Raw genomic sequence first — 17,408 nt, 5'->3', positions numbered from 1 at the left:
TCTATGCCCCAGTCTTACAGGCCTCCTAAAAGCTAATGGAAGACAAGTAAGTCCCACCTACCACAGGGCTTTTGTATAGGCAAGTGTCCTCCTCTTGCAATGTGCCCCCAACCATCAGCTCTGCCCTTTTACCTGATGTTCTTCCACTCATGCAACACATGAGGGCTCATAGCCACATTCTCAGATTGCCTACAGGATGCTCTGATAGCTCCATGTACTTCTCCTATTCCTGCATATTTATTCAGCCTTAATTTTGATTTCTAATCCTTTGGACATTAGATTATTGACTAGGTACTCAGTAAATATTTGCTCATTGTCTCAAGAAACAACTGACTGCCTGGCATGATTTCTTTAATGAATAAGTCAATGACTAAACAAAGAATGGAATCAATGAGCAGTGTTTCAATCCAGTGTGCTACAAAACAGTAGCTGCTACAAAAATCACAGATGCCTTCAGTCTTCCAAAACCAAAAATGCTCTAAGTTTGACTGAAAGAATGATACGCTTCTGGAATAATTTCTTTCAATTCATCTCAAGAACCTCTTCCTTTCAGCCAAAGCAACTTCCCTACATCTGTAGAACAAAGGGGAAACTATTTTTGCTAGTGCAAGACTCAATCTGACTCTGGGAACCTTGGTCCTTCATCTTTCTAAAGTGGGGATAGCAGTAGTCACTCATGTTGAAGGGTCATTTGAAAGCCACTCACTTTTAGGAAACCACAGAATAAAGGGTTTGTTTTAATGTTTTGACTTTAGCATGAAACAATCTGCTTCTTTTCCAAAAATTATTTAATATGGGAAATGTAAACATTTTCTAACAACACTTTCTTAAGTCATTTTAACAAATCTTATGTATCTAACCATGGCACCATGGCCTTCCCCACTGTGACAGTCTGGGTCCTGAAGGAAATGGAATCAACCACAGATGGTTCCAATGAGGAGACTTCAATGAAGGGGCTTCAGAAGGAGGGGTGGGCAGGGTTAATGAAACAAACAAGAGATGCTGAGGCATTCAGAAATTGGTGACAGCAGGCAGCCATTGCCACGCATCAGGCTGCAGGGGCAAAAGCAAAAATGAGCTAATCCTGGTGACAACTGAAACCATGAATGGGTGCTGCTCAAAGGGGGCTGTAGTTATGCAGAAAAGCCCATGCTGTGAGAGATGTGGCAAAGAAGGAACTGGGGCTTTGGAACATTCTCTAGCCTTTTTCTCCTCCCACCATCTCATCTCCTGCAGGGCCTCATGTTGGCTTCAGACCCAACCAGAATCCAGCCAGCAAGGGAACCCTGGTGATGCAGCTCACAGGGACAGTTTCCAAGAGAATTATGGGGAAGTGGGAGCAGAGAATAGTCACTGGACCTACCCAATCCCATATGACCTTATAATAAAGCATTAGCTGACAGGAACCTTGGAAATGCATTGAAGAAAACATTATCCTAGAAAACTTTCAGAGGCAGAGCCAGGAGGAGAAAGAAGCTCCAAGCTCAGGGATTGGTGAAGTGAACACATAAACACCAATTTTAAAATAGAACAGAAAGTCAGAAATTTACCTGTTATCACAAACTACATGCCAGCACTGGCTGCAGTGCACTTAGCAAAGCCCTTCAAATGAGTGAAGCATTGAGGTGTGAGATAATAACAGACTTCCAAAGGTGGCCTCAAGCTTCTGCAGATTGAATTGAAGACCCCCAGGAATATCAGCTTAACCCAAAGATCAAGCCTAACACTGCATTTTAATTTTCCCAATTTGTTGGTTCCCAAATTCTGTGACTGGGAAACAAAAAGACTTTGGATATATCTGGCTTCCAGCTGTATTTCTCCATTTCTTTGCTCCTAGGGATCTAAGTGGTCTCCCCCAGTGCATCTCATTTCCCAAGCAAAATTGCCAGAGCAGCCCTTCTCTGCTTCAGAGCATACTACCTGTTTCTCTCCTTGACCCACCCCTGCCTTATCTCCCTTTCTCACTTTTGCTCCTCCAGCATGCTTGCTCTGCCTCCTGCCTGATAGTCAAAATTAAAACCTAGCAAGACTACTAGACTGAGAAAATTCAGAAAACATTTTGAACCTTAGCATGTTGTTCGGTACCAAGAAGTATGTAAGAGAGGAGAAAAGAAAAAGAGACAGGAAGTTAGGAAGAAATGAAGAAAAGAAGAAAGAGGATGGAGGAGGAGGCAAGAGAAAAGAAGTAGTAGAAAAGGAGAAGCTGAACAGGGAGTGGAAAGGTACACTGAAATGTCATTTCATTCATTTCTCCCACAAACCTTCGTTCAAGACTTATCAAGGACCAAGACATTGAAATCCTTCCCCGCCTCCATGCTGTCCTCCTCTACCCACCTATACCTCTTCATTGACTTGGCACCTTTGGTGATGTCTCCAATGAGGATACAGATCTTAATGTCTATTCTCTACATTAGGGATATAGATTCCCCAATAACATCTAAATTAGGCTTTTACTATGTAAGGAAAATACTACAAGGAGGCAGATAACCCCTACAAATTAAGATTTGCCCCGAATTCTGTTCTTCACAATCAAACCATGTACCTGGCATTTATCTAAGCAGCCATCTTTCCTTCTAATGTCCTCAGGCTCTGCTCTGGCATACATTCTTCACCTATCTAGTGTTTTCACTTTTCTTCTATCCTTTCTGCTATAAACAACCATTATCAAAAATATTTCCCTAGACAAAGACCTGGCTGCCCAGAGGAATGTCATGAAGGAAGGAACAAATGCAAGTGAGAGGCAAAGGTGGAAGGGGAGTCAGGGCACTTCCACAATCATGTACCAACTTATATGACTGGTCTAATCCTTGAAAACTGTCCAATTTCACACCCTTAATCTATAGTTGGGGAAACTGAGGAATTGAGAGTTACACATTAAAGAATGATGGATTCTGGAGCTAGGCAGGCTTGTGTGGTCTCTTAAGCAGTGGGCATTAATGAAAGGAGGCTTTTAGATTTATTTTAGGTTTATATCTCACAGGGAGCTCAGCCACCTGAGGATTTGGATCTGAGACCTGTGATAATTCCATTAGGGAGATGGTAAGCTGATCTGCAATCCTAAGAAAGCAAGCCAGGGTCAAGAGGTCAAAGTCATCCATTGTACACAGGGTTCCCAAGCTACCACATCCTTGGGGCCTGATCATTATCCTGAGTGGAGAAAACACATACTATGTGAGTCACCTTTGAAACAGGGCTGGGGTTGTAGCTCAGTGGTAAGAGTGCTTGCCTAGCACATGTAAAGCACTGGGTTCAACCCTCAGCACCCCATAGAAATAAATAAAATAAAGGAGTATTGAAATGAGCTCTTCTTTAAAGGTTTTGTAGAACTCGGCTGAGAATCTATCTGGTCCCGGACTTTTCTTTGTTGGTAGGCTTTTGATGACTTCTCTTTCTTACTTGAAATTGATCTATTTAAATTGTGTATGTCCTCCTGATTCAGTTTGGGTGAATCATATGTCTCTAGAAACCTGTTGATGTCTTCTATTTTGTTGGAGTATAGATTTTCAAAATAGCTTCTAATTATGTTTTGTATTTCAATCGTGTCTGTCGTAATATTTCCTTGTTTATCCTGAATTTTAGTAATTTGAGTTTTCTCTCTCCTTCTCTTTGTTAGTGTGGCTAAGGGTTTATCAATTTTGTTTATTTTTTCAAAGAACCAAATTTTATTTTGTCAATTTTTTTTCAATTGTTTCTTTTGGTTCAACTACATTGATTTAAGTTCTGATTTTAACTATTTCCTGTCTTCTACTACTTTTGGTGTTGATCTGTTCATCTTTTTCTAGGGCTTTGAGCTGTAATGTTAGATCATTTATTTGTTGACATTTTCTTTTTTTATTTAATGCACTCCATGCAATGAATTTTCCTCTAAGTACTGCTTTCATAGGAATAGAAAACTCAAACTATCCCTATTTGCTGATGACATGATTATATATTTAGAGGAACTGGGAAATTCCACCAGAAAACTTCTAGAACTACTAAATGAATTCAGTAAAGTAGCAGGATATAAGATCAATGCTCATAAATCTAATGCATTTTTATTCATAAATGATGAATCCTCAGAAAGAGAATTTAGGAAAACTACCCCATTCACAATAGCCTCAAAAAAATAAAATACTTGGGAATCAATCTAACAAAAGAGGTGAAAGACCTCTACATTGGGAACTACAGAACACTAAAGAAAGAAATTAAAGAAAATCTTAGAAGATGGAAAGATCTCCCATGTTCTTGGATAGGCAGAACTAATATTGTCAAAATGGCCATACTACCAAAAGTGCTATACAGATTCAGTGCAATTCCAATTAAAATCCCAATGATGTACCTCACAGAAATAGAGCAAGCAACCATGAAATTCATCTGGAAGAATAAGAAACCCAGAATAGCTAAAGCAATCCTTAGCAGGAAGAGTGAAGCAGGGGGTATCGCAATACCAGAACTTCAACTATACTACAAAGCAATAGTAACAAAAACGGAATGGTATTGGTACCAAAATAGACAGGTAGATCAATGGTACAGAATAGAGGACACGGACACAAACCCAAATAAATACAATTTTCTCATACTAGACAAAGGTGCCAAAAGCATGCACTGGAGAAAAGCCTGTTCAACAAATGGTGCTGGGAAAACTGGAAATCCATATGCAACAGAATGAAATTAAACCTCTATCTCTTACCCTGCACAAAACTCAACTCAAAGTGGATCAAGGACCTGGGAATCAGACTAGAGATCCTGTACCTTACAGAAGAAAAAGTAGGTCCAAATCTTCAACATGTCGGCTTAGGATTAGACTTCCTTAACAAGACTCCCAAAGTACAAGAAATAAAAGCAAGAATAAATAAGTGGGATAGATTAAAACCAAACAGCTTTCTCTCAGCAAAGGAAACTATCGGCAATGTGAAGAGAGCCTACAGAGTGGGACAAAATCTTTGACACTCATACTTCATAGACAGCGCAAATCTCCAGAATATATAAAGAACTCAAAAAACTTTACACCAAGAATACAAATTATCCAATCAACAAATGGGCTAAGGAGAAATGAACAGACACTTCACAGAAGAAGATCTACAAGCAATCAACAGATATATGAAAAAATGTTCAACATCTCTAGTAATAAGAGAAATGCAAATCAAAACCACCCTAAGATTCCATTTCACCCCAATTAGAATGGTGATTATCAAGGACACAAGCCACAATAGGTGTTGGCGAGGATGTGGGGGAAAAGGTACACTCATACATTGCTGGTGGGGTTGAAAATTAGTGCAGCCACTCTAGAAAGCAGTGTGGAGATTCCTTAGAAAATTCAGAATGGAACCACCATTTGACCCAGCTATCCCACTCCTCGACCTATACTCAAAGGACTTAAAATCAGCATACTACAGTGATGCAGCCACATCAATGTTCATAGCTGCTCAATTCACAACAGCCAGATTGTGGAACCAACCTTAGATGTCCTTCAGTTGAAGAATGGATAAAGAAACTGTGATTATACACACACACACACATACACACACACACACACGCACACACACACACAATGGAATATTATGCAGCCATAAAGAATAATAAAATTATGGCATTTGCAGGCAAATGGATGAAGTTGGAGAATATCATGCTAAGTGAGATAAGCCAATCCCAAGAAACCAAAGGATGAATGATCTTGCTGATAAGCAGATGATGATACATAATGGGCGGTGGGAGGGAGGCAAGAATGGAGGAAAGAGGGACTGTATGGAGGGAAAAGAGGGGTGGGAGGGGTGGGGGAAGGAAAAAGAATGAATTGAACATCATTACCCTATGTAAATATATGATTACACAAATGGTATGCTTCTACTTCATGTACAACCAGAGAAACAAGTTGTACCCCATTTGTTTACTATTTTAAAAAAAATATAAAGGTATTGTGTCCATTTACAACTAAATATTTTTTAAAAAAAGCCAAGCTAAATCAGAAATGAGACCCTACAAAGTTTTTTTTTCTCTTCTATAGTAAAAGAAACTCCAATCTAAGGGGAGGCTAATTATGGATTTCTCAACAAAAATACCATTGGAATTTGGGTTCAGGTAAATTTTTGTTGTTGGGGGGCTGCTTTGTGCATTGTAGGATGTTTAACAACACCTCTGGTCTCTATCCACTAGGTTCCAGAAGTACATTCTCCTCCAGTCATGACAAATAAAACTATCTCTTGACTTTGGCAAATATTCCTCCAAGGAACAAAATCAGGTTGAGAGCATGGCTTTGGAGAATCATAGAATTTAATATGTTCATCTGAGTCCAGAGTCCTCATCACACATGGAGAGATGGGCTCAGGTTTGCCTGGACTCACCCTGCTATGATGAGCAGATTTAAGCTGTGAACACTAGTCCTAAGAGCCCTGATCATTGCTCCAGAAAATCCTTCTTTTAGGACTGGCTATGTGGCCCCACCACACTATCCCTTGGTCTCTTTGTGTGACGTGGCTGCCCTATCCTTGCCTCGTAGGGTTAAAACAGACAGTGCTTCCTACGGTGTTAGATCAGGTCCTTCTTGGATTTCTTCCAATGTGATGTTGCTCTTGGATTGGAAGAAAGTGCCACAACACCCCCCTTGACATGCCATGTTTCAGGAGGTTTGGAGGTGCATACATTTCTCTTCCCCGTTTTTAACGGGTGACCTTTCCTGGTCCCCCTGGGGTTGCTGTGAGGATGGAGATAACATGAAGTACGACGCTTGGAATTACTTAAGCCCTACAATTCACAAGTCTTTAGATTATTTAACTGCTGATTATGATTATTTAAGGTGAAAGTCTATACTTCTTTAGCTCAGAAAATGTTTGTATTTCCATTAAAAACCACCAAGCCAGGGCCCTTTTGACTGACATTTTTCACTACTAAAACTATACATACAGTGCATATTTTGGGCCAAAAGACAGGGTGTCCCTTATTTTGTTTTAAGATAAGGAAGTCAACTTCAAAGCCTTTCCCCAACTAGTCCTCTTCCTGCCTCCTCCCTCTCCCAACTCTCCAGCCTGCTGTCCTGCTCCCCTGAGGCAGGCTGGTACAAGCATCTCTCTCTGCTCCCTACTTCTACTAGTTAAGCAAAACTGGTCCCAGACTTGAGATTCTTAAAATGACAGCCCAAGACCATCACTAAAAGACTCTACTCAGTGGTTAAGACTGTGGGCTATAACATCAAGCAAATCTGGTTCTAGGTATCACAGCCTCAGTGCTTACATATGCAGACTGGGAGCAATCACTCTGCCCAGCTTGCAGGAGGTGGCAGCAATATGCAGATGAAGTGCTTAGCTCATGCCTGATATGTAGCAAGCACTTAATCAGTGTTCACTGGTCAGATTAATCCCATACACTGAACAGTACATACAGAAGGGCTAGTATAATGCTCTGAAGGCATTTTGAGCAGAATACAATCCTCATCACAGACATAGTAAAGAGTCTTGATTCTATCTGATGTGACTTAATCCATTTCAATTATTTTTCTATAATCATTTGTGAAACATATCTCTGCTTTGCTCATATATTTCATATCCAAACAGTGTTATAAAAAATAAAGGCTATGCACAAAATACAAGGAAATTCTATTGCAGCTCTATAAGAGAGGGCAAGGTCTAGAAGCAAGATATAATTTTTTATCTTTGATAGAAATTTCTGCAATCTAGTAGAATTTCTCAAGGGACAAAACAAAGAAGATCCCAGCAATTCTTAAGTATTATCTACATCCCAGGTCATTTATTTAGTGTAAACATCAATAGAATTATGGAGACCTCCTTGGTGCCTCCTCTTGGGATGGAAATTCACCTGGAATAGTTAAGAGGGTTCTTGCTGCTACAAAGTTCTTTAGCACTGAAGGAAAAGCTTCTTCCTTTTAAGTTTCACATACCAGCTCTAGCACAGTAGCACAGTCTTTCAAGGCAGCATAAAATCAAGTCCACCTCTTTTTTTTTTTTTTTTTTTTTTTTTTAATATGTAATCCCTTTAAGGTTCAAAGAAATGTTTGCCTTCTTGGCCTTCGGTAGACCTAACACCCTTCACCCATTAGCAATCCAAAGTATATGAGATTTGCAAATATCCCTCTATCTGTTCACCCACTGTATGGTTCCCCATGGTTTACCAACCATGATATCCAGAAGTGACTCAGATATACACTAGACTCACGCCTATGAGCAAATGTCTCTTAGGAATATTCTCTCTAAAGGTTTAGTTACAAAGTTACTTTTTGATGCTCACTGAGATAAGGTATCAGTTGGTCTTCTTCTTTTTTTTTTCATTGTGGTAGAGAGTATTAATTGCTCTCTAAACCCATTCTTTCATTGCCTTCCTTAGTAACAGGATGTTAGCTGGGCATACAGCTATCAAGATAAAGGCTACATTTCCCTATTTGCCTGGAAGCTAAGTGTGACCATATGACTTAAAATTCTGGCTAGTGGCCCCTTCCCCCACTAGATCTGGCATTTTTTAAAGGATTTTTGTTTAGTTCTTTCTGTTCACTTAGAACAACACGTATATAAGTGCCTAGAGCTTAGAACAGTCTTTGCACACAGCAAATACTCAACAACTATTTATTGAATGAACTGTTTAATGACTCAGAAGTCAATCAGTGGTATGTGTAACTTATAGGGCAGAAAGGGCGCTTTCTCTTTCTTCCTTTCTGGTGGTTGGAATATGGGTTGGAAAGATGAAATTGAGGCAAGAGTCTTATATCATGAGGTGAAAGCAAAATGCTAACAATGGCAAAGTATTGAGCTTGAAGAAGCATGGGTCCCTGGTGACAATGAAGATAACAAGTTTGAACCTCTGGAATGTGGGGTTCTTTGTTCCCTGCATCTGAAGTTAACTGGAATATTCCCCCATTCTAAAGTTATTTTCTTTACAGTTAAGGTTGACTTACCTACTCTGTTTTGTGCATAGCAATCTCTAAGCCACCCACTTCAGGGTGTAGAAAGGGAAACAGAAATAACAAGTGGTAAGCATATGCACAGTTATGCCACTGCCTGCAGCTCAAACCAAAATCAACTTTGAATGAGTCATTCTTCATGACATTTATTCCCTCCCTGCCACCTGTCTCTAATCACTTCAGGTCACTCAAGAGGCCTCAACAGGCTTCATCAATGTTCCAGCTAACCCAAAAATCTTTCAGAACTTAGCAAGTGGCAAACAGAAATAGACAGACCAGGATATCTAGGACATGTTATCATATTACTTAATATTTTTTAAATTGGACTCAACCAAGTTTTTACAAATAAACCACTGGTTAGAGAAAGAATCATGCTGTAGCAAAAAATAAAATGGTTGAATTCACAAAGTGAAATTGTGATTTGAAACAGGATCAGTGTATGCTAACTGTAATGAATATACCTAACATCTCAATAGTAACAAAAGACATGATTATAGACTTGTAAGGCTTAAAAATTACTTTCTCATAAATGGATAATCTCATTCAATCCCCATAAGGTCTCTGTAAAATAGTACAGCTCCCTTGTTACTGAGTTTATCAATTTTAAGTAACAGTTGCCTTCAAAACTCCTCTTCCAGTCTCCATTTATCCTGTGCAAATTGCCAGGCACTTAGGATTCCTCCCTAAAGAAATGTGATTTGTCTTTTCTCATGTTGGAGTGAAGTAAAGAATAAATTGATTTTATCATTTTTTGCATGCTGCCTCTCCTTTGAAGGGTACTTACCTAATGAGTGGCTCTCCAGAAAGGATCCCAGATCAAAGTAGCCAACAAGATAATGCCCTGGAATGAGCTACTGCCTTACCTCACTGTAAATGTCCTAAAATAACCTACTGTATACAAAGGCTTGTGAGGCTATCTGGAGAAGATGTCTAAAATCCAACAGTACCCAGCAAATTAAGATGGATTGAACATCATTGGATGAGTTAAAAAATGAAGAGGTCTGCTTAAATATGTAGGGGTCTGTTTCAAATTTTTACATAACATAAGCATAGGAAATCACTGTGAAAAGTTTAAAAGACACACTTCAAATTATCAACTAGCCATTAAAACCCTTATTCAACTGAACATTTTATACTTAATGAAAAATATTAGTTAGCTGCCTGTCTGCCTGTTAAATTACTATGGTAGTAAAAAATCATCCGAGAAAATACACACAGATTTTAAGCACTTTATCTCAAGGCCCTCCATTCCTTTTAGCCTCAAGTATCAAATTTACCTGCCACAAATTAAATAATTGAGCTTGGTTACTGGAATGTAAGCTTATTAACTAATATTAATAAAGCCAAACATATAGAATAATGTTCTTAATATTCTTTTAATAAAATTTCCTTTAAATAGGGACAAATGTAATAGATGAACCATTATGAAACGTTTTAGTAAGTGGTTTTGGATATTTTTTAAGTAAAAATAATCTTATACATAGGGAAAGGTGAATATTACATTCTTCTATGAAAATATATAGTTGAATCCTATTAGTTCCTGCCAGGGTGGGAATAATGACTAGCAGTTAGAATACCAACCAATAAAGATCAAACTGAAGAAGGGAGAGTTGGAGAAGAATCCAGTATGTAACAAATTTAAAGGTCCTCCTGTGGCATGAACTTGGTTTCAGTTCCTGAAAATGTTCCCACATTGTTATGGTTAGGATGTGAGGTGGCCACCAAAAGCTCATGTGTGAGACAATTCAAAAAGGTTTAGAGGAGAAATGATTGGGTTATGAGGGCCTGACCCAAACAGTGAATTAATCCCCTTGATGGGACTGAGTGGTGACTGAAGGAAGGTAGGGTATGGCAGGAGGAGGTGGTCATTTGGAGTATATATATTTCTATTTGCAAGTGGAGTCTCTCTCTCTCTCTTCTGCCTGATAATCGTGTGAGCTCCTTCCCGCTGCCACACTCTCCACCATGATATTCTGCTTCACCTTGAGTTGAGGAATGGAGCCTCTGAAACCATGAGCCACAAATAAACTTTCCCTCCTCTACAACTGTTATTGTTGGGTCTTTTAGTCACAGCAACAACAAAAAAAAGCTGACTAAAACACGCAGGATGGGAAGGTGTGCAACATTGTCCATTGTCTCCCTTATCCCAAATAACTAAGGGAGTCCTTACCTTTGGAAATGGCATCTAAGTGGGATTCCAAACCTCTTTGATTATACAAGAAACTACTGTATTCATCTGTCTAGTCATTTATTATTTATTTGTTCACTCATCTCCTTTAATCATTATAAAAACTAAGATCTCCACAAGGCCAAGGGTCGGTCTTGTTTTACTAGAACAGTGCCTGTCAATAGTTATGAATCTTTGAACTCATTCACTCTTTCATTCTTTGATGTTTATTGGATCCCTAACACGTTACAAGTCCTCAAGGTCCAATCTTAAAAGAAAATTCCACCATAAATAAAGTCACATCCTGAGAAATTTTGAAGTTAGAAAAACCAGGCAATATTTTTCTCACTCCAAATTCACTCAAAATTTAAAATAAGAGGACAGTTCTCTACCCACCCAAGAAGAATGGCAGAAGAAAATATAGGCTAGAGTGGCACATATTTCCACCTTTTTGGCACATGTCCCCAAATGATGTAACACAAAACAAAAACAGGCTGAACATGCATCAGCAGGGAGTGGTTGAAACTACCAAAAGACAGGACCAGCAATCCCTGTGAGGATGGATGAAACAAGTCTGTAAATTTGACTGTGGTAGATTTGTCACAAATCTATGGCTATGATCAAAATACAAACACACACACACACACACACACACACACACACACACACAATTCATGTGTAACTGGAGTAATCTGGTAAAGTTGGCAGACTGACCAATATAAATTTCCCTAATTACTATCATGATGCAAGATGTTACCAATGCTGAAATGGACGAAGATCATAAGAAAACTCTCTATATTTTATTTGGCAATTTAATGTCAAACTACAATTACTTCAAACTAAATCAGTAAAATTAAGCAGTTTGTTATGAAAGCAATGCTTACATTAGCAAAACACTGGAACCAAAATAGATGCTCAATAATGGGGTAAACCTATACAACAGTATATTGAGAGATTAAAAAATAACACGTTTCTATTATTGTGACATGAAAGGTATTTGTATTCAGAAAGCAAAAGAAGTGGGACATACAGAACATGCAAATACAATCTATTCTCTTTTTTAAAAAGTATGTTGGGAGAAACATTTGTACAAGTATACACCAAATGCCACTGGTGTCCATTTCTATGTTAGCATCCAGGGTGATTTTTTATTATTTCATTTTTGCTTCTCCATAATTCTACCCTTTTTTCTAAAATGAACAATATTAGCTAACAAATGTATAAAAGGCCATCCATCCTATGGCTGTAACTGATTAATTCTGTGTAGCTCTGAAAGATAACCGGGACAAATGGGAAGATTACATGGAAAGACATTTCAGTTCTGTGTAACAATGCATTGAGCTACCCCCACGAGCCATGGAACATGAACCACCAGCTTGTGAGCCAATGGCCTGTAATGGGAATAGTGTCTACCAGGGCCTGGCAAATTCCTTATTAGTAATTATGTGGAAGGGAGTATGGCTTATGCAGGCTGAGAGGTTGGACCCAATTCTAAAACTGCCTTCCAATTCTAAAACTCTATGCCTTTTGATTTTGCAATGAATTTAACAGACAACACCTCTCATTTTAAAAGCCCTTTTTATGTTTCAAAGCACTTTCACATATGCTGTTTTATATTAGCTTTAGTCTAGTACTTTTCTTTTAATCCTGTCCCTATCACACATCTGTAGAGTAGGCAGAGCAGATATCATCACCTCCATTTTACTGAAGGAAAAACTGAGGCAAGAAGAGAGCGATCTCTTTTTCATATTGTGGGGTGAAATGAAAAATGAGTTATGAGAGCATACATATCTCTTGCCTCATGGTCCCACCCCCTTTGAACACTGTGTAGCTTCTCTTTTTCTACAGGGCTTGCAAACTGGATAGAACTGGCTAACAGTATTGCATAATGGGTGTCAGTTGAATAAAAAACTTATTATTGATAATAAGTATCAATAATGATAATACACATCTGGTTGATCCCACTAACTTACATCAACTCAGCCAAGGTTGAGTAACCAATATGTCAATTCAACTAAAAAAATCCTGATCAATGAAATCAGATGGTTGACATGAACACCCAAGAGGTTGCTGAACCTCATGGGGGATCTCAGTCAATATACTTGCCCTCTACCTGTGTCCTCCATAGTTGTAGGTATGAAATCCAGACGTTGGGTTTCTGGGCCAGTTAAATAATGAATGGGATCCATACGGGGCTTAATGAAGCAGGGCTTTGTTCCTTTCACCAAAGGAATTAACCGAGGAATTTTGTATTTATTTTACAGTGGCAGCAGATTAAGCACTTTGGCAATAATGTGGCAATTCACCAAAAGAGGTCTTAGTTAGGTGCTATCTGAAATCATGAAATTAAGTGGGAAAACATACACATGGAAAGGTTTATATATTTTAGAAAAATAAATCCAAATTTTAGATAAATGATAGTCTTCATAGAGTATATTAAACAAATGACATATTTTCATTGGCTGATTGAATCTTTTACACACATATATCATTTTCTGTGTGCCAAACCCTCTGCTGAGTACCTCTCCTCCCAATCACCCCATTGCAAATCATTAGAGAGGAAACTAGAGGGTCATTGAGGTTAAGGGCACTTCCTTCAAGTCCTGTAGACAAAAGGGGAAGTGATAGGATCATAACCCAGGTCTGATGACTCCCAAACCAGCATATTCCCCCCATTACTTGTTCTCCCAGAACCTTAAAAGTACATGCCCTTTTTAAAGCAGGAAGTAACTCAAGTGGCATGATATACTACTTCAGGAACTACAGAGTTAACCTAGGAACAAGTGGAGAACAATGAGAAACAGAATATAACTGCTGATAGAATGTAGGTATCCATATTGTTAATACCTTAGTATGGGTATTGATTATTGATAATAAATTATTGAAAAAGGTGTTACAATGTCACAAAAACTTGAAATATTTTTTTCTGCTCAGCTACATAAAATTCAGTCTACAGAATTTTATTTATTCATTCATTCAACAAACAGTTGAGTGCCTACCATATTCCCAGTACTGCTAAAAGCAGAATAATTTCTTCAGTGATTCAGACAGACAAACATCCCAGACTTGATGAAGTTCACAAAAGCTCCAAAACAAAATGAGGTAGTAGAAAGGAAGAGAGAGGTAGAAGACTTTGGTTTTAATCCTAGCCAGATGGCCTTAAGCAAATTGTTTGAATCTCTCTGGGTCTCAGCTCCCTCACCTCCAAACTGAGTATAGTAGTATCTGCTTTTATTATATCATCTTTTATTAGGAAAAATGTAGTTTATATGTGAAAAAAATCCCACTTATTCTTTGGTCTTGGAGAAACTGAGGTAGTTGTTGAAGTATAAAAGTTTTGTCCTCATTATTAAATCCCTCAAAATATTTCATTCCCTATTTTCCATGATCTAAGCTTTCTGGGCTTAATGTTAACCATGTGTAAGACTTGCTGGGTCACCATGAGGTCACTCTTCCATACCTAGCCACCAATTTCAAAGTCTGTGTTACAGGCATAAGATGCCATAATTAGGTATGATTCCCCTTGTTGTGGAAGGAAGTAGGATTTCAATTATATCTTAGTGATTATTTCATTTACACACTTATAGATATGCTATTTCCTAACTAGTTCTTGAGAAACAAATTCATTGCAATTGATTATTATGAAAATTTTCCAGTAAGATTTTCTTTCTTTCTTTCTTATGTTCTTCCATGCTACTATTTCACTGAGAGTGAAATAAGAGCTAGGTGGATGTAGATGTGTCATAGACAGGACCATTTCCCAGCATTCAGCTCCACTTCATTGATTATATCAAAGAAATCAATCAGTTCCAACCTGATATCCTCCCGGCTTTCCTTACTTGCCCTCTCCCTTCACCTTGGTGTGTGGGTGGGGGATTCATAACCTATTTTTATCAGCCCAGCAAATCAGAGTTTTGCTTTCTGAACAATGAGGTATCAAACTTGAGACTGTGAAAGCCAATACAAGTCAAGCATTGCACACAAGTGAAAAGAATATAATTAGCAAAGTTATAGTCACAATTAGGAACTACCTCCTCAAAAAAGTTTCCATTTAACTCCAAGCAGTGCTCAAATTACTATTGTGCTTGAGGCCTCTGTCTCTTGGCTGACTCAGACCTCTATGACAGATCTATGAATATCAGCATTGTCCACAAAATACAGACACAAAATCTAATGCTGGATGTGTATTTGTTTAAATACCAGATATGGAAAATATGCAAATTGAGGTACCAAAACTAAAATTTAAAAACAATAAGAAATAATTTCACAAATGTCAGGTATTAGTCAAATTATTCTTTTTCTATGCTCTTTCTTCACCTTCTCTAGTTCTTTCCCCTTTTCTACCCTCAAAGAGAGGTTAGGAAAGACAAAGAAAGCAAAAATGTATACTCACTTCATTTCCAGGATCTCCTCCAGCTGTTTCCTCCTCTCTATCCGCAGGTTGGCCAAGTGTGCTTCTTTCTCAGCCAGGGACTGCTGTGTAGAGGCGAGTCGGGCTTTGGTGGCATCCAGTTCTTGCCTGGTCTTCTCCAAGGCATTCATCAGTTCCTCAATCTGAAAGGCACATGCAGCTGTGTGTGTGATTGCCTTCATTCAAGCACAAGGCATTTCTGACTACCCTGTGTTCCAACAATAAACACAAAGGAATCATGGGTGCTCTTGAAGTAGACACTGTTTCCAGGAGCCCACTCTTTGTCACTGAGTTAAAGTAAATGTTTCTAACACTGTAAATGTCCATATTGGGATGGGATACAGCTCAGTAGCAGAGCACTTGCCTAGCACATGCAAGGACCTGCATTCCAAGCTCAGTACTACAAAAATAAAAATAAAAGTCCATATTTCCCCAAGGTCTACATTCAATGGGATTGCCCAATAACTTTTACAGAAACTATTTAATGTCTACACTAGAAGTAGGGCTGAGTGATTTGACCCAATTTCAACCCAAGTTTGGCAAAATTCTCAGATACTTCCTCGCAGTTAGAGGGAGGCAACACTCAGAATATAGTTCTGTGGGCACAATCTACTTTTGTGTGTAGGCCCCAGAGTACTCTGACAGGAAGTTAATCGATGTGTTTCAGATTCATTCATGTTTTAACCTATCAAATCCTTGTTTGGTCACAGCTATTTGATGTCCACAGGGCCTCAGGAGCCCCTCTCACCTCACCTCCCTGACTTATATTCAGGAAGCAAGATTTGGCCAAAGGTAAACAGAATTCCAGCCACTAAGGGTTCAAGTTTGGTTTGCCCCTGAAGTTTGAGAGGGTTCTAAACTTGAAATAAATGACATGTAACTTTTATAGGGTGCTAATACACCATAGAAATAAGCCAGACTATCAAATATCCAGGGTTTTTCAGCCAGGTCCCAAAAAATTGGACTAGGGAGCCCCATGGCAAGACCTTACCCTCCTCAAACCATTAGGGACTTTTAAAAGCCAACACACAACAAAGAGAGTTGGTGTTTATGGTTTTGTTCCAGAGACTTCCGTGGAGAAAGTTGGTAAAACGCCATGCTTTGCACAGGCTGCTTCTACTCTGCAGATTCAAAATCATGGTTCCAGGAAGTTTCTAGATTCCAGAGCTGATGTTTGAGTTTCTAAGCCATCCCTCCCAGCTGCACTTGGCAGAATGGGCTCATCCATCACTAAAGTCAACAGAACGCCCTTCAAAATGTGTCAATGACATGTTAAGTTTCAATTCATAAAGACTTTTTACACAATTTCTGCAGTTTACATGGAATTTATTCAGAATAAGTATTTTAGTTCACGTCCAAGGTAAATTATATGCTTTTAAGATTTAGAAAACCCTCCATTTTGCCCTGATAAAAAGAGGAAACTTAATGACCATGAAATTTAAATCAAAACCAAAACTGAAAAACAGCTTAAAAAGCAAGGAATATAGAGAATAATCTATGAAAGTCAAAGAACCACGACTGTTTAAATGTATAATAAATAGCATTATTCTTTAACTTTATAAATATGTAAAATTTAAAAAACAATTGTGATCTTTTTTAGTTTCTCATATAAGTCATAAAATATTTTAATATGGTGAGGCACGGTGGGGCATGCCTGTAATCACAGTAACTAGGGAGGCTGAGACAGGAGAATCACAAGTTCTCACTAAGCATGTAGTGAGATCTTATCTCAAATTAAAAAGATTTAAAAAGACTGGAGAAGAAACTTAGTGATAAAGCATGCCTGTGTTCAATCCTCAGTACCAAAAACAAAACAAAACAAAAAACAACAAAAAAACTCCACACATTACAAATGTCTAGAAACCTTTCTGCAAAGCAATAACTAGGGCTAAAATAAGAGTTTTCTCATTTTTTTCTTCCTATTTTTTTCACAATTAATAGCAGTG

General features: G+C 38.4%; 1 protein-coding gene across 9 annotated transcripts in view; it reads right to left on the bottom strand.

Moving 5' to 3' along the window:
• Nucleotides 1–17,408, bottom strand: part of ERC2 (ELKS/RAB6-interacting/CAST family member 2) — a 1,069,021-nt gene that overhangs the window by 329,354 nt on the left and 722,259 nt on the right. For all 9 annotated transcript variants that reach the window (XM_079116398.1, XM_079116395.1, XM_079116399.1 and 6 more), the window contains one exon: nucleotides 15,445–15,605. In XM_079116398.1, the coding sequence (XP_078972524.1) occupies nucleotides 15,445–15,605 (161 nt within the window). The remainder of the gene's footprint in view (nucleotides 1–15,444; nucleotides 15,606–17,408) is intronic.

This window comes from Sciurus vulgaris (assembly GCF_902686455.1).
Source record: "Sciurus vulgaris genome assembly, chromosome: 16".
Taxonomy (NCBI): domain Eukaryota; kingdom Metazoa; phylum Chordata; class Mammalia; order Rodentia; family Sciuridae; genus Sciurus; species Sciurus vulgaris.
The sequence above is the reverse complement of the archived record's forward strand: the minus strand, read 5'-3'. Positions and strand labels throughout refer to the sequence as shown.